Source organism: Branchiostoma lanceolatum, chromosome 1 (genome assembly GCF_035083965.1).
Source record: "Branchiostoma lanceolatum isolate klBraLanc5 chromosome 1, klBraLanc5.hap2, whole genome shotgun sequence".
NCBI lineage: Eukaryota > Metazoa > Chordata > Leptocardii > Amphioxiformes > Branchiostomatidae > Branchiostoma > Branchiostoma lanceolatum.
The window spans coordinates 20,766,777-20,788,597 of NC_089722.1; the positions used below are offsets into that span (position 1 = coordinate 20,766,777).

Sequence of the window (21,821 nt, forward strand, 5' to 3'; positions counted from 1 at the left end):
AGTGAGGTGACAAGTCTATAATGGGAGTGCTGACATCACTTTGCATGTAAACACGACCGGTGGTGTGATGACAAAAGGGGAGGGGCCACACTGTGTACAGTACAGGGCGTTTACATGGCTGTGCCCTTGATAAAATAAGGGCAGCTAGACTGCAAGTAGGCACCAAATATAATCTACAAACAAAGACATAACTGTCACACCCATGTTTACATGTTACACCTGTAACGTAAACATTATGACTAAACAACAAGACGGAAAGAAAAGACAGCTATGTTGTCTGCTCTTCCCTTCAATGCAATGAGGTCATTCTAGGCGAATAGGTAGAAAACCAATTTCAGTACATCAGCAAGCAGTCCCCATGTGTCATAACATTCAATTTCTCTGTAAAAGGCCAAAGGTTTAGGCCTGAGTCGCCTGGCTTACTTTATTGAAGGGTTTGATACAGTGGCAAAAACTACAAGTTGATTACTTAACACCGAATATAACCCAGGGGGCCAACAGTCACGGATCACTGCCAACACTCTACGGTGAATGTTGATAAATTCTTCCATTACTTGCCTTTCAGTTGATTACAAAGACATTTTATGGAAATGTGAACAGACAAGAATGTGTTTAAGCTATCGAGATGGCTTCTCAAACTATTAGTCGTGGTTTGCGCACCCACTGGTAGCACTATGGTAATCTATGAATATCTGTATGATGAATGCTTAAACGTTCGTGTGGGGTTAAGCTACATATGCCCATTGGTCCTATAATCAATAAAAATTTACATTTTTCTGAGAGATTTTTTTAAATCAAAGGCTTGCTCTATTTGGTACTGCTATGGGATTGAATACAACCACCTGTGATGTCCAAGTCTTGTAAATTTGAAGTGCTGATTTAACCTTCTCCCTGCTGCCTAAACCTGTAACCAATAGAGAATTTGGTAGCCAAGTGGCTACTTCAGGGACGAAGATGAAGGTTAACATACCTATACTCTACTAAACAACAGATTGACCATTCTGATTTTTCTACCTCATGAATGAAATTATATGCTGTATGCCTGGAGCTCAACCCCAAAATTAATTATTATGTAAATTAGCTATTAGCAGGCTGAACGAATGAACACATACTCAAAACCATAATACTAATTCAATGACAACCGATAGACCATATAGTAGTGATATGCATTCAAAACTCTTGGTTGTCTGTTAAATCTCCCGAGGGCTACGCTAACGAAACCGTAACCACCTTTCGTGTAAGGGCCCCAACCGGCACCTAGATCCACAGTTCCATAATTAGTTCTGTGCACATTATAACACAAAGCCACCTGCCTCCACATCTCGGAATGTTCAGGCCTCCAGTGATGCATAGCCCAGTGAGATGGGCTATGATCAGCGGAGGAGCCAAGCTCATCAAGTGTATCACAACATCCACAAATGCCTCAGAACCCTCAGGAATGTTTAGAAAGATATTGACATTGTCTGTGAACTTACTGTCATCAGCTTGGGGCGCTGACAAGATGTCACTGTGTTTCTTCTTGACTTGCTCGACATTTTCTTGAATCTTGTCGATCATACCACGGATTTCTTCCACCTAGGCGATCAAAGAGGCATCAAAAAGTTGTGTTGAAAACGCTTACATGTGTAGAAAATGCAACTGGCAAATTTCATAAAATCATTAATTATGGAGTTATGGGAATATGGGGGAGGGGGCGACAAAATTATAGAGGATGGAGATGTTAATATTCTTATGTATGTCACAGACTGACCTCTTGGAAGAATTCGTCCATGAACCCTCCACTGTCCATGTTCACAGTTACCGCGTCTGGCCCCACATCGTCGTCGTCACTTTGGGCCTGGAATGCACAAAATCAGGATTTTTTACAAGAATACAACGCTGATCATGTGGTGATCAATTTTTCAGGGCAAAGCAAATCCCCTGGGGGAGACACATCCCCCCGTTCGGCCGCCCTGGATGGGTACAGGGTTTTCGAGCGACATGTTTCAAGCTGAATCTCACCGCTTTCAGCGCCGCCAGCCGGTCCCTCATGGTTGATGGTGTCCCTTATTCTTTCGGTGAATCTATCCAGGTCCGGCGGAGAGAATATCCTAAATCTCCGTCGAATTTTCGGGGCTCGGATCGATCACCTCCCCTTGTCGTCCGGTCCTGTCCTCCGTTCACCGCTAAATTTCAATCACCGGACCACCTCCACCAGGCGCATGCCCAGATGTAATGGCCACACCCGGAAATTGCAAATTTTTAGGTAAAACGATCGGTAGAGTCACAGAATTATGAACATGCGAGGTTCATTTCTCCTTTCGATGAGGAAAATTAGGTTGCATCTGGAAATATGTCGGACAGAATCAATAAAAACCCTCCCACTCGGTTCGACCCTGGCCGGTACCGGGAACGGTGAATTTTCCGACATATGTAAATAGAAATATTAAAATATCTGGAAATATATTTTGTTCGTAACATTCTCACACAGAGAGAGATAGAGGCAGGCGAAGAAAGCTGTAGATTGGGAAGAAAGCCTCTAGATTTTAGGAAAATAAATGATAGAGACCCGCGGAGAAAGCTGCAGATTTGTATATTTGCATCTATGGGAAAAGTCAGGGGCCCCGTAAACGCTGTGGCCAACGAAGTTCTCCGGCACGTCCGTACATTTGATGCAAGTAGCGAAAATGTCCTTATATGGTTCGCTTAGTGTTCGGGAGGACCCGTGAGGTTTCCCGACTGCTTCCGACCACATGATATTTTGCGCGGTTTTTTGTCACCTGACCTATACCAGTTCAAACTGGTTACCATCCCTCCCTAATCTTCACGTTGGAAGCACGAACAGGTAAGGTTACGAGTGTCTGTAATCTACAGCGAATCCTTACCATCCTTTGGCCAAACGCTAGGACAAAATATGCCTAAGAATCTGTGTGTCAAGGAAATGCCCTCAGTTTATAGATTGTGACCGAGAAATGATGTTCTACGCCGTGCAATGCACGGTATTCTAGACCTTTCGGTACCACTTGTAAGCCGCCATGACTCGTAGTGGTTGCGTCATTGAAGTGCAGCAGTTAAGGAATATACAAGACCAAATTAAGCAACGTTGTAGGCGCACGTTTTTGGGTGATGCGAGGAGGGTATATAGTGATTTCCGTTTTTATTTTTCTCATTTTCAAATCATTTTCACTTCTGATACGCGATTGTTGGGGCCATGTTCCCGCGGAAATTTCCATCATGACCTCAAAAAGCTGACAAAAAACACGTGATGTCATTTTCATTCTTCAGATTTTCTCGTTTATTAACATTTTTGTTCAGCTATTGTTTGTTTTCAATTCATGTGGGTGGGTTTTTTAAAAAGCAGACTATGTTGCTAAATTCTACGTTTTTTTGCTACTGCCCCCCTCCCCCTTGGCCGGGGCAAAACCATATTTCGTCCCTTTATGTCGTGCCAAGAGATGACTCCACATGACGTAAATGGTTGCCAGTGGTGACAAGAGAATTATCTAATGATATTTTGAATGATATTTAGTGAGGCTTAGAGTATGTAGGTGTATAAGCCCCCCTCCCCCATTTTGTACTTTGAGTAATGTCATGTTTTGTGAATATTACATTGTCATATTAACGTTGCAAATATTACCTCTATACCTTTATATATAGGTTAAATTTGATGTTGTGGTCATACCCCAATAGTATAATTCTGAAGAATGCAAACACAGTTTATTGGACCTACATTTGAGTATCGTGTCACAGTAATTATGGCCGAACAAGCATTCGAAGTAAAATAAAGGCTTTGACTTGACTTGACTTGACTTGACTAATGATATACATCACGATGATTTTTGCCAAGAAGTTTATGTTTTCGATGGCATTTGACTGTGTGTGTGTGTTTAAGTGAACAGCATAACTGGATAAGCTGTGAATGAATCCTCATCATATTTGGTAGGTGGGCATGGTTTGAAAAAATGGAGGTCAAGTTCAATAATGGGCTACCTAGCAGCTTTCAATGGTACTGAAGCAGAACTTTCAGTTTTGATATCGTGTGTTCTGGATATGCTATGGCCCTGGATTTTAAGTGGTAGATAGCGCTTGTTTTCTTCTGATATTAGTCCTCACTCACTGTGTAAGAATGTATGATAAATGTTATGTTTTGAATGTGTTTTTTAGAGTTCCCTGACTTGATCCAAAATGGCACAAGAGATTGCAGCCGCTGACAATAGACAACCTGGAATTGCAACCTTCAAGGTACTTGGGATCACATTTTGCTTCACATACAGAGACACATGTACAGACACACACACACACACACACACACACTGGATTAAGAATTTTATGACATCGAATTCTAGCACACACTCACACATTGGCTTAGAAATTATCTCTTATGAATGCATGGATTTTATGACATTGAATTCTAGCACACACTCACACATTGGCTTAGAAATTATCTCTTATGAATGCATGGATTTTATGACATTGAATTGTAGCACTTCCAGATTTGTATTTTATTTTGATTTCTCATCTCATTCTTTCATCCAGCTTGTTCTTGTTGGAGACGGTGGCACAGGAAAGACAACCTTCGTAAAACGCCACGTGACAGGAGAATTCGAAAAGAAATATGTTGGTAAGTCGGGGTTTCCCCACAAAATACACTACCGACCATACAAAGCTGCCTACAAACAATTCCCAGCTTACCTTTACTCCAGTAGGATTTGTAGTTGACTAAAGTCTGAAATCACTACTGCTTTGTCACATTTTTTGCACTGACGGACGGTTTTCTAAACCATGTGTGCTGTGATTGCCATTTGGAATCTAACACTGATGTAGAAAATACAGATGGAGACTCAAGTGTCCTGAAAACAAAGTTACGGAAATATGGGAATTTGTGAAAAGGAAAAAAAGAATCGGAGAAGAGGTAGCCCTATAAAGACAAAAAATGGATTGTACAGTTTATCTACATCTTTGGCCAGACATGGCTTGCACCAAAAGATGACCCAAGTTGTTCGCAATGATTCAGACATACCTCTGTATTGATGAACAGTGATCTCTATCTACTGGGTATGAGTGGACACACGGGCCTCCTGGTGCATGCCATTTTAGTTAAAGCTGTTTCTGTGATATGCAGAAAGCTTTTTCAACTCCCAACTTTGTGCTTGTTTGACTAACATGCTAGCACCACAGTATATTGTTTATGCTCTTTTCATGCATTGATCACAATTATTGATAAGCTTCAAAACATACTCCATGTAAATTGTACTTGCATATAGAGTTTAAGAGAACTTTCCTGATAGTGATCTGTATTTTGAGCAATGAATGAGAAATCTTTTTGACATTTCATTTAAGGGCAAATGATGCATGTTATTTTACCTCTGTTGTGTTTGTTTTGTGTGTGTGTATTTCAGCAACTCTTGGTGTAGAAGTGCATCCAATTAAATTCAACACCAACAGAGGGGAAATTAAGTTCAACGTGTGGGACACCGCAGGACAGGAGAAGTTTGGGGGGCTCCGAGATGGCTACTATATCCAGGGTAAGAACCTTAGTCTGCTGTTAAGACAATGACAACGTGTTTGCAGACATGCGCCGTGTCTTCATCTTTGTGCTAAATGTTTGTGTCATGACATAGATTTGTAGCGAGAAAATCCTCCTAAAAGAGTTGGTGAGCTTCAGCCAAATTTGTTGATTGCCTGAAGGTCCCCAAATTACCAGAGATGCATATTATTTGCCTGAAAATCTAGACTTTGGCTTGGTAACCTACAAACATTGGCCGATCTCTCAAAATCGTGTAATGATAAAAGAAAATAGGCGTATTACTAACGAAAATGTCATTCAGGATCAATTGTCCTGCTGTGTGGTGGACATAAGGGCAAAAAACTAAGAATGCCACTTAAAAATGACAGTTGATTTCTTCAAACAGAGCTTTGTTTTCATTTAGTTTATCCAGAAGTTTTCCCCTTGTCTCTTAACAGGTCAGTGTGCTATTATAATGTTTGATGTCACGTCACGAGTCACCTACAAGAACGTCCCCAACTGGCATCGCGACCTGGTGCGTGTGTGTGAGAACATCCCCATCGTGCTGTGCGGCAACAAGGTGGACATCAAGGACCGCAAAGTCAAGGCCAAAGCCATCACCTTCCACAGGAAGAAGAACCTGCAGGTAACGTCAAAATGATGTATTTGGGAGGGGGGTAGTCCACCAACATATATTGTACAGCTGATGGTATAGGTTTCATGTAGGGGTGTTAACTTGTACCCAGTGCCGGTACTGTACAAAGAAAATCACGTGGCTTGCACCAAAAGTTGACCTAAGTCGTTCGCAATGATTCAGACGTACCTCTGTATTGATGAACAGTGATCTCTATCTACTGGGTATGAGTGGACATACAGGCCTCCTGGTGCATGCTACCTTAGTTATGGCCGTTTCTGTGATATGCAGAAAGCTTTATACATCTCCCAACTTTGTGCCTGTGAGTAGCACCACAGTGTATTGTTTTTGGTACTGATGTGCTCTTGTCGTGCATTGATCACAACTGTTAACTAAGCTATAAGACATACTCCATGTAAATTGTACTTGCGAGTTTAAGGGACAGGTTAAAAATACCAGAACATCAGTGTACCTGGCTGCACTGTACCAAACAAACAAATCATGAATAGATATTTTGTTACTAAAACATGTTACACCTACCACAAAGATAATAACTTAGCACTGGTAAGAGATTGAAAACATTATATGGTTGTTGAAACCAGCACAGTTTTTATTTGAGATCCTCTCGAAAGCATGGTTTCTCTGCGTAAGATACCTGAAGTCTAAATAAACATAACTGGTTATTCATGTTGATGTCATAATTGAAGACTCACGGTTATTTTGTCCAAACCTGTACCTAAACCTTTGTGCCCGTACCTGATGTTACATTTGGGTACACCTCCCTAGCATGATGTTAACTGTTAGTCTGTATGACATATATGGGGCTAAAATCCTCTTCTTCTTTTTTTCACTTTCTAGTACTATGACATCAGTGCGAAAAGTAACTACAACTTCGAGAAGCCCTTCCTGTGGCTGGCCAGAAAGCTGGCGGGTGATGCCAACCTGGAGTTTGTGGAGATGCCTGCCCTGCAGCCCCCAGAAGTACAAATGGACCCAGAACTGGCCTCTCAGTATGAACGGGACCTCAAGGTGGGTAGAGCTACAGTTTTGATCAGCTTGAACTAGGGGTGGGTACAGGTACATGATACGAAAGCAGTCATTTCTTGCTGGACCAGACGGATTTTTGAAAAAATCTGTGGACCAGTTTTTGTACCACTTAGAAATGAACATAACAGACAGTTACTGTAGTGTGGTGTGATTAGTTTTGAAAAGTGTGAAATTTTGTCTTTGATTTGATTCTGTCTTTCTAGCTCAAAGATTCATTTTGAGGTTACTCTTTACATAGTCAGCACTAACATGCACTGAAAATAACTAGATCACTCCAATATAAAATTTGAACATAATTTGTAGCACTCGGAGTACTAGTTTGCTGGATGATGATGATGATGTCTCACTGTCTATAACTTTGTGAATTATTCTTTGGATTTTGTTTTCCTGATGTTTTCGGTTAAAAACAGTCCAGAAATAAAAGACTGTTTTCATCATGAAGTCTGCATCGTACTTACCATTTGCAATATTTCTCTATTTTACAGCAAGCACAGGAGACAGCCCTACCAGACGAAGATGATGACTTGTAAATACAAAAAGCACAAACTTCATGTCCAAAGGAATTCTTCCCTCCTTCCAGATGTTTCAACTTTTCCTCTGCAAGGACACTAGTGTATAATGCTCATATATCTCTTGAGGGGCATCATGGAGAGAGAGAAAACCTTTGATATCACATGGTAGATACCATGGCCATGTTTGGTATACATATAGTTTCCAAGCTGAGACAACAAGGATGACTTTTTTCAATTACGTCTTAACTTCAGGTTTCAATTCTCCAGTAAGATGTGTACGGTTTTGAGATGGAATGTACAAAAAGCTGTTACAAACAGCATGTATTTGGCTAGCCTAATCTGATGTGATAGTATCACTATGAGACTTAATGTATTTCTCTTAGAGCTTCACTATTTAGTATGTTAACGAGCCCCTGTGCCCCTGAGAATTCAGGTACTGTAGCAACCCCCTTAAGTTGTGTAAAAAATTTTATACGTTTTTCCGCAAAGATAGCTACACGAGGATACTAGTACAACCTGGACTTAAGTTTAGGGAGGGTTGTTTTCCATGGCTACGTGATGTGTATGTTTGATGTGAATGAGCTGTCAGTATGCTTAAGATCATTTCCTGTGTGTGGATGAGAGCAAAGCTTACATATTAGATGGGTGGCAGTATGGCCAGATATGTTATAAATATACCAGCATTCCCATAGCTTCAGTTTCTGTCATGTGTAACCACACTATTTGTATTCATTTGGACTTTTAAGATGACCACCTGAAGCAGAATAAACTATTGTATTGCATTTCAGGATGCATGGCTGTTTTTTTTTATGAACCCTTTGCCCAAGTAACCTAGAAACCAGTTTGAAGTTCTAGGTCTGAGTTTCATGTATATTTTATTCTGATGAAGCCTACTAGCCTTGACTATTTGTTGACTACCAGAAGGAGGCTAGATTTAAAAATCGCCACAGACTCAAGCATATTTTTCACCTGAAAATATATCACATTGGTTGGGGCTTGGGGACCTGCAAAGATACCATGGGTACTATCCTCCGTAGTAACTGCTGGCTAACCACTGGTTAACAAGCAAAAAGCTCGTAGGCTGATCGATTTTCATGCTGGGTGAGGGGATTTGTAGTTACTGGGATTTAAAAAAACTGCCCCTGCAGTTCTAGAGCAAGCTGCTCGGGGGCCCAAACCTACGCCACTTTTTCCTCACATCACAAGCAATCTGCTACCAAAAGACTATAGCACATCCATGTCAAAAGATACGAAAGTTCTGCTGCAGTACCAAGATCACATACCGGGGGGCCCTAAATCCACCATGACCTTTGTCACCTATCCAAATATCATCGGAATCCATCCAGAGTTATGCTGACTACAACAATCAGACACACGAAAACTAAATCTCCATTTTTCATGGAGATAAATATCAGACAAAAGACAAAGTATAGATATTCAATTCACTTCATTCTGGTAATCAGCTGTCTTTGTAGGGCATGAGAAAACTTCATTTTGAAGTGCAGAATCTTGGTTGTCACTGCTTTGGTACAGTTTATCTACATGTAGCTGGCAGTCGTTACAGTACATCAAAAGCAATCCATGCTTCTATGTTGGCAGAACAACAGCATCCATGGGCCAAACAATATCCAGCCGGCCCCTGTATTGTTGGGCCCATGAATGCTCCCACCATAAGATCTGCTCCCAGCTTTGAGATTAGGTCTACAGTTTACAAAAGGCAAAATACTAGACTGGTAGAAAGGTAATTCTTGTCTCCACACATCAGAACTTGTTTGATCGCTTCCTCCCTGTGTACCTTGAGTCAGGTCTCACATCCCTGGGAGCACAAGGGGATTGAAAAGAAAGGTTTCAGCTGTATTTCGCCATAAGGCCCATGTTGATTTGATTATATAGATGACATCCGCGCGTGCATCAATTTTCGCCCATTTCCAAAAATAAAACAAAGCTTTCTGTCATACAGTAAAGCAGCCACAAAATGAGCAAATATATGCCGAAAGTTGCAAAAAGATATTTCGGAAAACAAATACTAATGACGTAGAATGCCAAAGTTAAAGAATATGAGAATGAACAAAAATGAAGAATCCATTAATTGGTATACCATTCTCTGTCATTTGTTCAACCTTGTTGACCATGTAAATTTCATAATGACGGCCAACTTTTTTTATTCACACACTCATATCAGTTTTGGGGTTCTCAGAGGACGTCATCCATATAATCAAATCAACATGGCCTAAATATCTCTGTGTTGAAAAAAATAGTTTAATTTTTCCATAATGTTTTATATACCAACACAGATGAACATTCATTGTCAATTTTCTTCATAAACAGCCTTCATTCTTCCATCATTGATATAAAATATCCACAGCACGCCAACATATAGTCAGTGCAATCTCTGCTGTCTGGGGCTTTTATGGCCTCTCCCCGCAGTGCGATTCAATCAGACTAGCCAACATTTAAACTATTAATTGGTTAATTTTGTGTTAGGAAGGGAAAGGAAGTTTTAAGTCTGGGGTTCAAATAATTCTGTAGAACGCTCAATACATATATTTGCCTTGTCATGACTTTGCCGTAAGAGATCATCACGAAAACAAAACCGCCGCAAACATTTCAAGATCTTCAGTACTCACTTTCCTTGTCGTCTCCTCCTTTCCTTCTTCTCCATTATCCAATCACGTGACTTCTTGACGGATTTACGAGTTTTTCCTTTCCCACGTTCCCTAAAATTAGGAGAAACACTTGGTCAGAGTTCTGCATCAGTTCATAGTTAGCAGCCCTGATACAAAACCATTGCTCTGCTTCGATGTATTGTGACTTTTCTCAAACTCTGTATAAGCATGTTCATAGTTCCTAGGCTGCATGGTTCCAACTGTGCATGAGGGGGGTCAAAGGTGAAGGCTCCTGGCCTTCAACTTTTACCCATTACTCACCATGCCTCACACTGCGCATGTGCAGTTGAAACTGAACAGACTTATTCACGTGAAAATTTGGAACACTGCAATTTGTAGGCTTTATGGGAGTATTTTTTTGTTGTACAGTCAAACCTCTACATAAGGACCACCCGGCCAATGTGACGACCTTAAGCCTTAATAATCTTGTCTATAGGTGACCACCTGTCCACATAGATGAGAGTGGTCTTCTTGAGCAGTTTTGACTGTAGTTGAAACTCACCTTATATCAGTGAAGTGTGCTTGATGCACTCTGTCATCAGTTCCAAGTGCCTGAAATAAGTAAGAACACACTGGTAAGGACATGGCATTAGCAGAATTGCCATTTAAAAAACTATCTGAAACAACTTTGTCCATGCTAACAATGTCACTACAACAATGCTCAACTGGAAGAAACAATTTTTCCTCCAAAAAGGGCAAGTGAGTAAAATGTACCTTTGGCAGTTTTGTCATGGTACCACCAGCAAATAAAACCAGAAAAAATCTGAAACACAGAAATGAGCAACAACATGTATTTCTTATCCAGCCAGAGTTCAATATATATATGAGCAGGTTTGATAATGATTCCAATCTTTAATTCCATAGCAATGTGCATTGTATTAAGTATAAAAGAACATCATTTTTTTCATTTTAAAGAATAATACCTGTTATTAGTTGATAGAAGAATATAACTTTTGAACACACTTTCTTATTTTCATATTTCTAAAGAATAATACCTAAGAATAACATCACTTTAGAAAATCACCTATTTTGTTAAAAAATATCTGGTTTTAGTTGATAATTCATATCATTTAAGAAACTCACTTTTTTGCTCTTGTGCTGTTAGGAAAATCGACCACCACCCCTCCGGAGAAGCCTGCCTTCATGGCCTGTGTTGTTATCAACTCCAGCTATGGAGTGGCAAAGGAGACAACATAAACTTTTCAAAAGTCAATGAGGTTGTCAAAACACAATATTCAAACTTTCACTTTAAACAAAGCCAGTCCTTTGACAAAAGAAATCTGAAAGCTGTGCTTTTTGTTTCTATGTTTGGTATAACCAGTAAATCCCTATGGGCATAACACACCAGTTTTGTACTGTAAGTACAAGTTGCATAAGACATTACTGATATGTTTTATTCACAGACACTCTTTTCAATAAGTGTGGTGTGCCCGAGGACCTCCTCAAACACGAGACCTCCGGATTTACATCCTATCTGAAAGGACGCCCCCAACCAAAGCTAGGTACTCATTTTCACCTGTCAGGTGACTTAATAGGTGTAAAGCATCTTTCCCAAAGGCACAACATTGAGGCCAGCTACCTGCTAGTGCAGGTAGACAATGAAATGCCTTCAATATGAGGACACTTCTTACCTGGTCAGAGTTTTCAGGATACAGCTGAAGCACAGCCCTGGCACCACGTGCCTGTAGAGGAAACACAAAGACTGATAATCACCTTCAGAAAGTTTTGAACAACTATGATTTAAAAAATGAATGAAATTCAACCACAGCCCTAGATAGGGACCTATGGGGTATAATCTCAGGTCTCTTAATGCAACAGCACAGTGACCTCACCACAGCAACACCGAGTCATTACACCCTACTCTTTTTGATAAGTGTGTTGGGTTCTTTTACATGCAGAGGTTTGATGCTTGAGTATAACGCCTGAAGCTCCCTCATACACAGGGCCGCAGGCTTTACGTCACCATCCGAAATGACAAATACAATCCCTTACAACATGTCTGAGCTGGGGCCAAACCTAGCATCGAACTCCAGCCCACAGATCCACAGAAATTGACGAGTCACTGAGCTGTACCTACCATACAAGCATATAAAGTAGAGAAAAACTTGTACAGCCTCTTTGGTGGATTGTGGCTCTTTTTGTCTGCATTACACAACCACTGTATCGCCGAGATACTAGAGTGAATGGAGGGAAGGAATGAGACTATGATAAGTAATGACAGTGCATCACAATATATCTATAACTATAAACTTTACCATTCTGTTATACAGACTTGCCCTTGTCAAATGTTAGTGTATCTTTCTCGAACCAACCATCAAACCAAAATTTTAATGTGACAGGTTCACAGAAGTACATTACTAGTAGCAAATTGATTACCTTCAGCAAGCTGTTTTCCACCACAGCTTTTCTCATAACAATGGACAAATACCAGTGCGGTCGGTTCTATTTTCGCTGTGCGTTTCTAATGTATCAATCAAATTTTGCATACAACAGCATTGTTACAACTCTGAGGTTTGATTTAAAACACTGCAAAATCCTCCCTTTCCTTCTACATCCCTATGCAAATATATTGTAGATGAATTTACAGTACATGTACAGTACATGGCTTACACCTGCAGTGATATCATAACAAAAGTTACCTTATAACACCATCAAATGTTCCTGGTCTGAAACACATCCCCTGTCCCATGTCACTCAGCAACAAGTCTCCTTCCACCTCCCTTTCCTGTGCTACATCTGTAAGGTACCACAGGAAAAGCTTTGGTCATTGATTATTGTAAATCTTGTTTCTTTCACTGTAACTTTATGTTCACTGTTTTCACAGTCAACTCTGTACCGTTAAATTATCATCACTGTGAAAAATCTGTTGTAATTATGTATGATTCCTTCACACATCCGTTCTGTAAATCACTTGGTGAAGTTAAAGTTCAGTGAAAATGTCAATTTTCCTTATTCTCCAAGCAGAGGCTTCGATCGTGAGGGGTAGTTTTGTCCGGGATTTTTTACGTCCCTCTCAGAGAAGAGGGATGTAAAAAATCCCGGACAAAACTACCCCTCTCGATCGAAGCCTCTGCTTGGAGAATACATCTTCCTTACATCGTGACATTTTGCTACCGTAAAGATAAAGTGAATTACAGTACATCTACAACCCTGCTGATGTATAACAATCTGGCATTCATGCTGCATTATGCCAAACAGATGACTTACAAAAAGGCATGAAACATTGCCTCCATCATTAGATTCAACACTTTTGTCACTAAGCTGCCAACAACACTCACCATACTGTGGTGAAATTGAAAGCATTTAGAAACATCAACTGTCTAACAGTAATTTTTTTTTTCTTAATAATCAGATAATAATCAGATACTGCATCTGTATCTGTTTAGATGGTATAAACTCCCTTTGGTGTATAACACTCCTGTTTCGTAGGCACGGCAGCAGCTGGTTACATTACACTGAATGACCTGTCAGATACTCAATATACTTTACCATTACCTTATAAATAGGCCATTAACAACTTACATGCAGGGCTCGAAATTCACCTTTGGGAATAGGTGCACTGGTGCACCCAACTCAAAAAATTGGGTGCACAGAAAGAATTTTGGGTGCACCAGATAAAATAAACTTCAATGTTCTTCAGAACATAATTACATGTACAAAGTTTAACGCTGCTTCCTCTCTTAAGAACTTTAATATGTAATTCTATAGCTAACTTCAAAATTTCAAACAAATAATACATTAAATAAAGTACAGCAAAAAGTTATCATGCTGTTTTTTATACTTACATTTCAAGAACATTCTGTATATTAGTGTACAATAGTACCTTAACCCTATAGGCTACAAAAATATATAGGTGCACCAGTGCACCCAGAGTCAAAAATTAGGTGCACAGCTCCAATTTTGGGTGCACTGGGTGCACATGCACCCACTATTTCGAGCCCTGTACATGTAATGCTGTCTAAGAGCAGCAATTTTCGTGAGTCATCACATACTCTAGAACACCTGACCATCAGCAGACTCACCCAACATGCTGGAACTGATGTCCATCCCCACCCACACATGGTCCTGGTCAGTCAAGAACTCTCCACTCAGGCCAGACCCGCACCTGAATAGTTGGACAATAGTCTTGGTCAAGTTGGTGTTAAACTAAGGTTGTCTTCTTTTCTCTTTGATAGAAACCTTCAACAGCATCTCTTCTCAGTTTTGTTGCTTTGATACGAAACACGGTCAAGTTGAAGATATGAAAGTTAGAAAATATAGTAGATATACTAGTAGAAGACACTATGGGGGCCTTCAATACGGTAGGTCACGGTTTGAGCTGTGCATGTGCAGTGTGACACATAGAGGGTAATGTGTCAGGGTTGAAGGCGCCTAATACATAATCAAAACATGACTGGACATGGTATCAAGAATGGCCTAGACATGAACTGTTAACAACTTAGAGGCCTTCGATGGTATGGGGATCAGAACGATTCATCCCTTTATGAACTCGGCTCAATCAACTTGGCCCAACACCCTGGTCAACTTGGCCCAACACCCTGGTCAACTGGGCCCAACAACCTGGTCAACTCAGCCCAAAAACCCTAGTCAACTCAGCCCAACACCATGGTCAACTCAGCCCAACAACATGGTCAACTCAGCCCAACACCATGGTCAACTCAGCCCAAAAACCCTAGTCAACTCAGCCCAAAAACCCTGGTCAACTCAGCCCAACACCATGGTCAACTCAGCCCAACACCTTGGTCAACTCAGCCCAAAAACCCTAGTCAACTCAGCCCAACACCATGGTCAACTCAGCCCAAAAACCCTAGTCAACTCAGCCCAACACCATGGTCAACTCAGCCCAACACCATGGTCAACTCAGCCCAACACCATGGTCAACTCAGCCCAAAAACCCTAGTCAACTCAGCCCAAAAACCCTGGTCAACTCAGCCCAACACCATGGTCAACTCAGCCCAACACCATGGTCAACTCAGCCCAACACCATGGTCAACTCAGCCCCAAAACCCTGGTCAACTCAGCCCAACACCTTGGTCAACTCAGCCCAACACCTTGGTCAACTCAGCCCAACACCATGGTCAACTCAGCCCAACACCATGGTCAACTCAGCCCCAAAACCCTGGTCAACTCAGCCCAACACCTTGGTCAACTCAGCCCAACACCTTGGTCAACTCAGCCCAACACCTTGGTCAACTCAGCCCAACACCTTAGTCAACTCGAGATGAGGTGACCAGGGTGTTGCGCCCAGTTTGTCTGATTAGCTATGGGCCAAGTTGGTAAGGGCCAAAGTGTCCGACATTCGTTGTAACTTGATATATCAATGTAATGTCACATTGAGAAAAACAAGAAGCATGCTGCACTAACCCAAGATCCAGAAGGTAGCAGGGAGTGTCCTCAGGCAGGTTGAGCATCTCCACTGCTCTCTCTGTCAGCTCCTGCTGAATCTGGATCATCCGAGAACTAGAAAAAAATGAAAGATTTAAATTATTCTCCATTCCTATTGCGAAGTTATAACGGCGCAAAGGAGCACAAAAAGTATGTTATGGTATTTGACAGGATAGTGCAAAAGTCTCTTATTGGCAGAAAGCGCAAGAATTCTTTTGAATCAGTATACACTGCACAAAATGGCCTCGGATCCTGACGTATCCGGACAGGAGAACTCGGAGATCCGGAACCTCAGATGCGTAAGAATCCACATTTCGTTCAGTGATAATGTCCTAGCTGATTGTCCTTGGAGGTAGAGTGTTCACCTTGCTTGTAACCAGAAGGTGGTGGTTCAAATCCCGGCCAGGTCAATTCAATCATCAATTACTACTGAATTAGTCTTGCTCAGGAATGTCATTAACTTGACTAAGTCTTGTTCTTGCACAATTTTACATGATCATCCTCAAGGTTAGGATTATCTATTCAAAGTTTAGGGTTGACATGATAATGAAGTGTTATTCACAAGTTTACCCTGAAAAATGTTATTGACAGGAATGTAATGAAAAAATCTTTATAACTTAACGGAAGGAACATCCTGTCAATAATGATGTTCCTGTCAATAGTGAAAAAATCTTATCGACAGAATACACACAAAAATATTGAGAGGAACATCCTGTCAATAGCGCCAATGAAAAGATTCTTATTGACAGGAACATCCTGTCAACAGCCTAAGGTGTGAGTGGATCAAACCTTACAGTCTGTATATACATGTAGACTACGGAATCTTCAGCAAGGTGAAGTTGGTAGCCTCAAAAACAAAGAAGAAGTAAGTCCAAAACGTACGTGTTCAAACACGATCACTTACTTAGAGGTGTACTTGCGAGCTTCCTCTTCATTGTAGAACTGTGGGCGAAAAAATAAAACACAATCAGCATTATGTCTGCAACCGTAGCTTACAAATATTTTACATTTCTGGCGAAAAGGATCCCATATAAGACAGAAAACTCACTACTTCTGGAGGAGCTTGGTGTTCAGGTCTTCTTCCGGAAGCCATCTTGGCGAGCACGTGGAGGTCAAAGAGCAAAGGTTAAGAGTAGAGTAGAGTAGAGTAGAGTCAGTCGAACCGCAGGTCACCGTAGAACGCTTTATTTTCCTTTTTACGGCGTCCGGCGGGTCACGATTTGACCCCGTTGCATGGGTGTAAACAACCGCCTGTCGGCAGCAAAAAGACCTCGGACCTACATAATGTTTATATTTTTTTACATCTACAGGATCTGCCCAACACAACCATGTAGTTATTTCGTGCACAGCAAATTGTCAGCGAGCGCTGTGGCTTTCGAAACATTGACCATTTTTTGGTCAGTATATTTGTGCGTGTATCATTGACGGTTCACCTGGAACCAACTAGATATTTACATCACCTGATAGCCCATTTCCTCACCTTTAAATTGATACCAAAGTTCCTTGGATAATTTTATGGGAACCGGTTTTGCCCCCCAAAAAACTAACAAGAGGTCAATTTGTAGGGCGTCTTATTCTGAAGAAGAAGACAAACACAATGTCCTTTTACCATGCTTTACAGAACTCAAAACTTACCTAATGGCATTGGTCAACTTGCATATGAATCTCACTTTTCCTGGCTTCAAGATGATATTAGTCTTATTTGGAAATGTTTCAGAATATTAATTTTAGACGGCAAAACTTGAGCCGTAATTATCATCAACGTTCCCAACACCGGCTGAAAGTTGCAACACTGCACCTGACCTCGCCTGACCCCCGCGGCAGGAAAATGGAACGTACTGGCTGGGTTCGGTCGTTCGAACGCAGGAGTTCGAAGTGATTGACTTCAAATTTGACTATTTTGTAAATATCAGGTACCTTGTACTAAAACCTCTGTCTGTCTGTACTTGACTGTCATCATGTCAATTATCATATTGCATGTGGTAGCCGCGTTCATACAGCTTCTAATATACAAAAAATGGGCTTTGTTATGCCACGCGAAATGTATCGAAATGTATCCAAAGCGCAGGAGTGCACGCATCGGTAGCTAGAACTAGGCAGAAATTTCACCATCGCAAGGTAGACATTGTCGCAGTTTTTTCGGGGGCAAAACCGGTTCCCATAAAATTATCCTAGGAACTTTGGTATCAATTTAAAGATGAGGAAATGGGCTATCACGCGATGTAAATATCTAGTTGGTTCCAGGTGAACTGTAAATAAGACAAACACAAATAAACTGACCAAATATTCTTAATGTTTCGAAGGCCACAGCGTTCGATGTCTTTTTACAATGCACGAAATATCTACATGGTTACACCAGGCAAGTCCTGTAGATGTGAAAAAGTGTAAACATTATATAGGTCTGAGGTCTTTTTGTTGCACCACAGGTAGTTGTTCACACCCATGCAGCAGGGTCCAACCCGGGTCCGGCCGTGACCCGGAAAAAGCCGTCTTAGAGAAGGCTGCGCAGAACCGATGCGCATAGAGCTCTGCGGTTCGACTGGAGTTAAGTTCTTAGCCTTGACCGAAAGGCCTAGGTATAGTCTAATTGTATATCTTAGCTACATGTAAGACATTTGTTACATATCTAAAGGGAGTTAAGGGTGATATAACGGCTAAAAGACGTCCAAAAGTGCAGAGGTTGGAGTGCCCCATGGTCGTGACGTCATCACGGAGGTCACAACCTTCATGATGGCGGCGATGTTGGCCGCCGGCCGGCCGGCGAAGTCTCTTCGGACTTTTACCCAAGTGAAAACGTCTTCAAGCCACCAGATGGCGGCACCGCTCTGTCAGAGGAACACTAGGAACATCTTGAAGGCCACGTTAGGAGCCTGTTACGCGAAGTTTCTGAGCAGTGACGCGTTTTCTGACGGCAGGTCGGGATGCTCGCCTTACGCAACAGGGTTATGTGGGGGGAGGGTCCGACAGGTCAGCATCGGTCAACAGGATCTGGACAAGCGTATCGTGGAAAACGTGTACTTACACTTACTAGACGATCCTGTTGTACTGAGAACCATCAGAGAGTCTTACGATTGTAAGAGTGATGCAGAAGAACTTCAACATACCGACATGATTGTTCAAGAGGCCTTGGAAAAAGACCACGTCCTCAAATCGCATCATCTTGTTGGTATAGGTAGCTTTGCAGCCAGCTCTCAGCGATCATGGCCTTTCCTGTCTGGTGACGCTACGTTACTACCCTTTCAGCGATCTCAGATGAGAAGTTTTAGGTCAGACTGTAAGCAGCACCAGCAGAAGTTCTACGCAAGGGAAAGACACGTCAACCTCCACTACTACGACGTCCTCGGCGTGAGTCCCGTCGCCACGCACACGCAGATCAAGACCGCGTACTACAAGAAGTCCATGCAGTTCCACCCGGACAGGAACAAGACGGAGTACGCCGCCGACCGCTTCACCGAAATCACGGAGGCGTACGAAGTGCTCGGCCACGCAGACCTGCGGAGGAAGTACGACCGGGGGATCCTGAATAAATCGGACATGTTGAAGGAAAGGAAACCGCCTACCGAACCACCTCGACAGGACAGAAGCCGACAGGCCTACTCAGACACTAAGGTCCAGAGCCGGGGCAATCTGGGCTATAACATGGACGAATGGCTAAGGGGTCACTATGGAGACGCCCTGGAGCAAGAACAGAGAAGGAAACGCGTAAGGAAGAACTATGAAGACTTCAAGAAGGCGGAACAACGTAATAGGAATGACTCATATATTGTACTTGTATTTCTTGGTATTGCAACTGTGATTGTCTTCATGCTAAAGTAACTTGGACGATTTGTGGTAAATAGAAAGTTCTCATAAGGCTCAAGAAAAATGGTGCTGTGTTTCCGATTATTCAACTGACCCTTGCAAAAATCTACCAACCCTAGCCTTTTTTTGAGAGCATTGAGCGCTGATGTGCCTCTGTTTACAGCATCTCTCTAGCCGGGGGTTATTGATCCCCTACGGGCCAGTAAGTGTCAGGCGGGCAGCTGGGAGCACAATTTAGTCAGGCTAACGCTAACCGCTGGCGAAATATTGATCTGATATCTGAGTAAGGAAAACACTAGAATGTTACTTGTACAATGTACATCTGTATAGTTGGAATATGATTTTAAAGATACTAGTGACTGTGACCTGATGCTATTCAGTTTTACATTAATATTATTGAACTGTAATATTGGGATCACTTCAGACAAAATGTGTCTTTAAAAAAAGGGAGAATCCATACCTACTGACCCTAATTTTTTCCAAGACCGTAACCAGAAACACAACATTATTTTTCTTACTTCTAGACCTAGATGTACTGGAGTGACAAATTTGATATTTCATTGTCCAGAAACTTTAGAAAGACCTAAAAGAATCAGATGATTGTGTGCTTTGACTCCTGCAAATAGACATGGCTATGTTTTAATTTTTGCGTGAATACAGTGGTGCCAAGGTAGTCAGTGCCTGTATGATATTAGGAGGACTGTTTTCAAATAACGAACAGCTTTTTTTGTGAATAGTGTTTCAAATTGAAACGAAAGAAGAAACGAAATACAGAGGCCTTATGTTGAGTTGTAATATTATTGTAGAATATTGTACATAAAGAGCTGAAAAAGAAGCATAATTCAGAAATTTTAAAACTGTCATTGTCAAAAACATGTACATACAAATTATAGGTTTCATTCACCTTTTTTTTCTTTAGGCAGTGCTGTAGTAAATAAGATCATTATAAGTACTGATAATGGAACGTGACTTGCATATGATGATAAAGATTGTGAGGGAAAGATGAACCGTTAGGCTACATTGATGTAATTTTTTAATCTGGTGGATGACATCTGCATGCTTATCACTTTTGGGCTGACCTCAATAGCAAAAAATCACTTCAACAACAAAAAATCACTGAAACAGAGAAGCATGTGATAGGATTATCACAATCTTCCCCACCAACCTCTGTTTGGAGAGTACTTTGATACACAAATAAAGACTTCTTGCTTGTTTGATACACATGTTCTGTGGTTCAGTTTGTTTTATCAGCTTTGTATTTCTGTGCATTTAAAATTTTAGTAGGATTTTTTTTGCCTGGACTTTTTTCTTCACTCTCTTGCATTACTCATGGGGTCTCCAGAGGATGTCATCCTTAAAATTCAATCAGTGTAGCCTTAGCACTTTGTGGGTGCTGTACACATGGGCTGAGTTTACAAACGCGTTTTGGAGTTGATTCCAAGTCGATTCCGGCTGAGTCGATTCCGAAAACTTGTGTGTAAACCCAGCCATGAGGGGGCCATATACCACTGGAAACAAGGTTTGGAAATGTCAACTGGAGACAATGGAAGGGGAGTCGTTGAGGTTTTACTGATAAGCAGCTGATTGTGAATTGAGACTATTTTCAATTCAGAATCAGAATTGTGGTTCAGGCCAGGTAGAGGCAAATGCTGTGATGGAGCTAGGACGGAGTCAACAAATTTCACTTCTACATTCTATTATGACATGCTTATTTGTATGACTGGTTCTGTTTTCCATTATGAGTACATATTGGTCATCTCTAAAAATCATTGAATTTAAACATTTTCATGAATATGTGACATGAATATGCATCACATTCAATTGTTCGTCTTTAATAATTTTCTGTTGACTCAATTTATGCAGGGATCTCTATTTTATTTATGTAATTGTGTTCATCGGTATCTATTTTATCTACAGGCAATATGTTTCCTCTGAATGCTGCTTGCCTATACCCTGTGTTGTTTGAATTACTATCGAATTGTTTGAATAAAATGTCAGGTCACATTAAGCATTGCTTATGTGTTTTGTTCGCACATAGAAAATGTACTTAATGTCATTATAGCAAGTGACCAGGCAGAGGGAAAGACCAAACTTTAGACGTCTGTTAGGACTTGTAAACTGCTTGTGACACCAAAGTATACAATTCATTCATTTTCGTTCATATACTCATGGACATCCTATATTATGTCCTTGATATACTCTTCAAAAGCAGAACTTGGGCTCTGGTTTGTTATGGACGTCTTTTTATGGGGCTCTCTATTTTGTCAGTGTCCGTTTGGCTGGTTGACGAA

General features: G+C 41.2%; 3 protein-coding genes across 10 annotated transcripts in view; 1 reads left to right on the forward strand and 2 right to left on the reverse strand.

The window, feature by feature from the left end:
- LOC136440534 (syntaxin-like) overlaps positions 1–2,403 on the reverse strand; it is a 53,618-nt gene extending 51,215 nt beyond the window's left edge. For 3 of the 7 annotated variants that reach the window (XM_066436637.1, XM_066436628.1, XM_066436612.1), the window contains exons 1-3: positions 2,002–2,402; positions 1,751–1,837; positions 1,476–1,575 (exon numbers count right to left, since the gene is read on the reverse strand). In XM_066436637.1, coding sequence (XP_066292734.1) covers positions 1,476–1,575; positions 1,751–1,837; positions 2,002–2,031 — 217 coding nt within the window. In that variant the 5' untranslated portion in view covers positions 2,032–2,402. Of the gene's footprint in view, positions 1–1,475; positions 1,576–1,750; positions 1,838–2,001 lie in introns of all 7 variants that reach the window. The other 4 variants (XM_066436621.1, XM_066436602.1, XM_066436595.1 and 1 more) reach the window with 3 other exon arrangements.
- A 285-nt stretch (positions 2,404–2,688) lies between these two features.
- On the forward strand, positions 2,689–21,538 carry LOC136440515 (GTP-binding nuclear protein Ran). Of its 2 annotated transcripts, XM_066436576.1 has the most exons (7): positions 2,691–2,824; positions 4,144–4,221; positions 4,516–4,600; positions 5,379–5,504; positions 5,944–6,131; positions 6,978–7,148; positions 7,652–8,460. In XM_066436576.1, exons 2-7 carry the CDS (start codon positions 4,165–4,167, stop codon positions 7,694–7,696), a joined length of 672 nt encoding a protein of 223 aa, XP_066292673.1. In that variant the 5' UTR covers positions 2,691–2,824; positions 4,144–4,164; the 3' UTR covers positions 7,697–8,460. The 2 variants fall into 2 exon arrangements, with proteins under 2 accessions (XP_066292666.1, XP_066292673.1); XM_066436569.1 differs by lacking the exons at positions 6,978–7,148; positions 7,652–8,460 and adding an exon at positions 19,057–21,538 and having other exon boundaries at positions 2,689–2,824.
- Positions 9,109–16,853, reverse strand: LOC136440573 (probable 18S rRNA (guanine-N(7))-methyltransferase). Its single transcript, XM_066436648.1, has 12 exons — positions 16,778–16,853; positions 16,634–16,671; positions 15,709–15,804; positions 14,367–14,449; positions 12,984–13,080; positions 12,422–12,518; positions 11,976–12,026; positions 11,428–11,513; positions 11,059–11,107; positions 10,847–10,896; positions 10,306–10,395; positions 9,109–9,494 (listed from the first exon to the last, which is right to left on the reverse strand). The coding sequence occupies exons 1-12, from the start codon at positions 16,820–16,822 to the stop codon at positions 9,440–9,442; spliced, it is 837 nt and encodes a 278-aa protein (XP_066292745.1). The 5' UTR covers positions 16,823–16,853; the 3' UTR covers positions 9,109–9,439.
- Positions 21,539–21,821: the final 283 nt, after the last annotated feature.

What these genes read in the sequence shown, in the direction of transcription:
- LOC136440515 (XM_066436569.1), top strand. Translation starts at nt 4,165, where the DNA reads ATGGCACAAGAGATTGCAGCCGCTGACAATAGACAACCTGGAATTGCA. An exon ending in AGATGGCTACTATATCCAGG is followed by an intron (nt 5,505 to 5,943) that starts GTAAGAACCTTA and finishes GTCTCTTAACAG; the next exon opens with GTCAGTGTGCTATTATAATG. An exon ending in ACAGGAAGAAGAACCTGCAG is followed by an intron (nt 6,132 to 19,056) that starts GTAACGTCAAAA and finishes GTCAACCTCCAC; the next exon opens with TACTACGACGTCCTCGGCGT.
- LOC136440573 (XM_066436648.1), bottom strand. Translation starts at nt 16,822, where the DNA reads ATGGCTTCCGGAAGAAGACCTGAACACCAAGCTCCTCCAGAAGTA. An exon ending in ACATTTGATGGTGTTATAAG is followed by an intron (nt 12,519 to 12,983) that starts GTAACTTTTGTT and finishes CATTCACTCTAG; the next exon opens with TATCTCGGCGATACAGTGGT. An exon ending in GCACACTTCACTGATATAAG is followed by an intron (nt 10,396 to 10,846) that starts GTGAGTTTCAAC and finishes TCCTAATTTTAG; the next exon opens with GGAACGTGGGAAAGGAAAAA.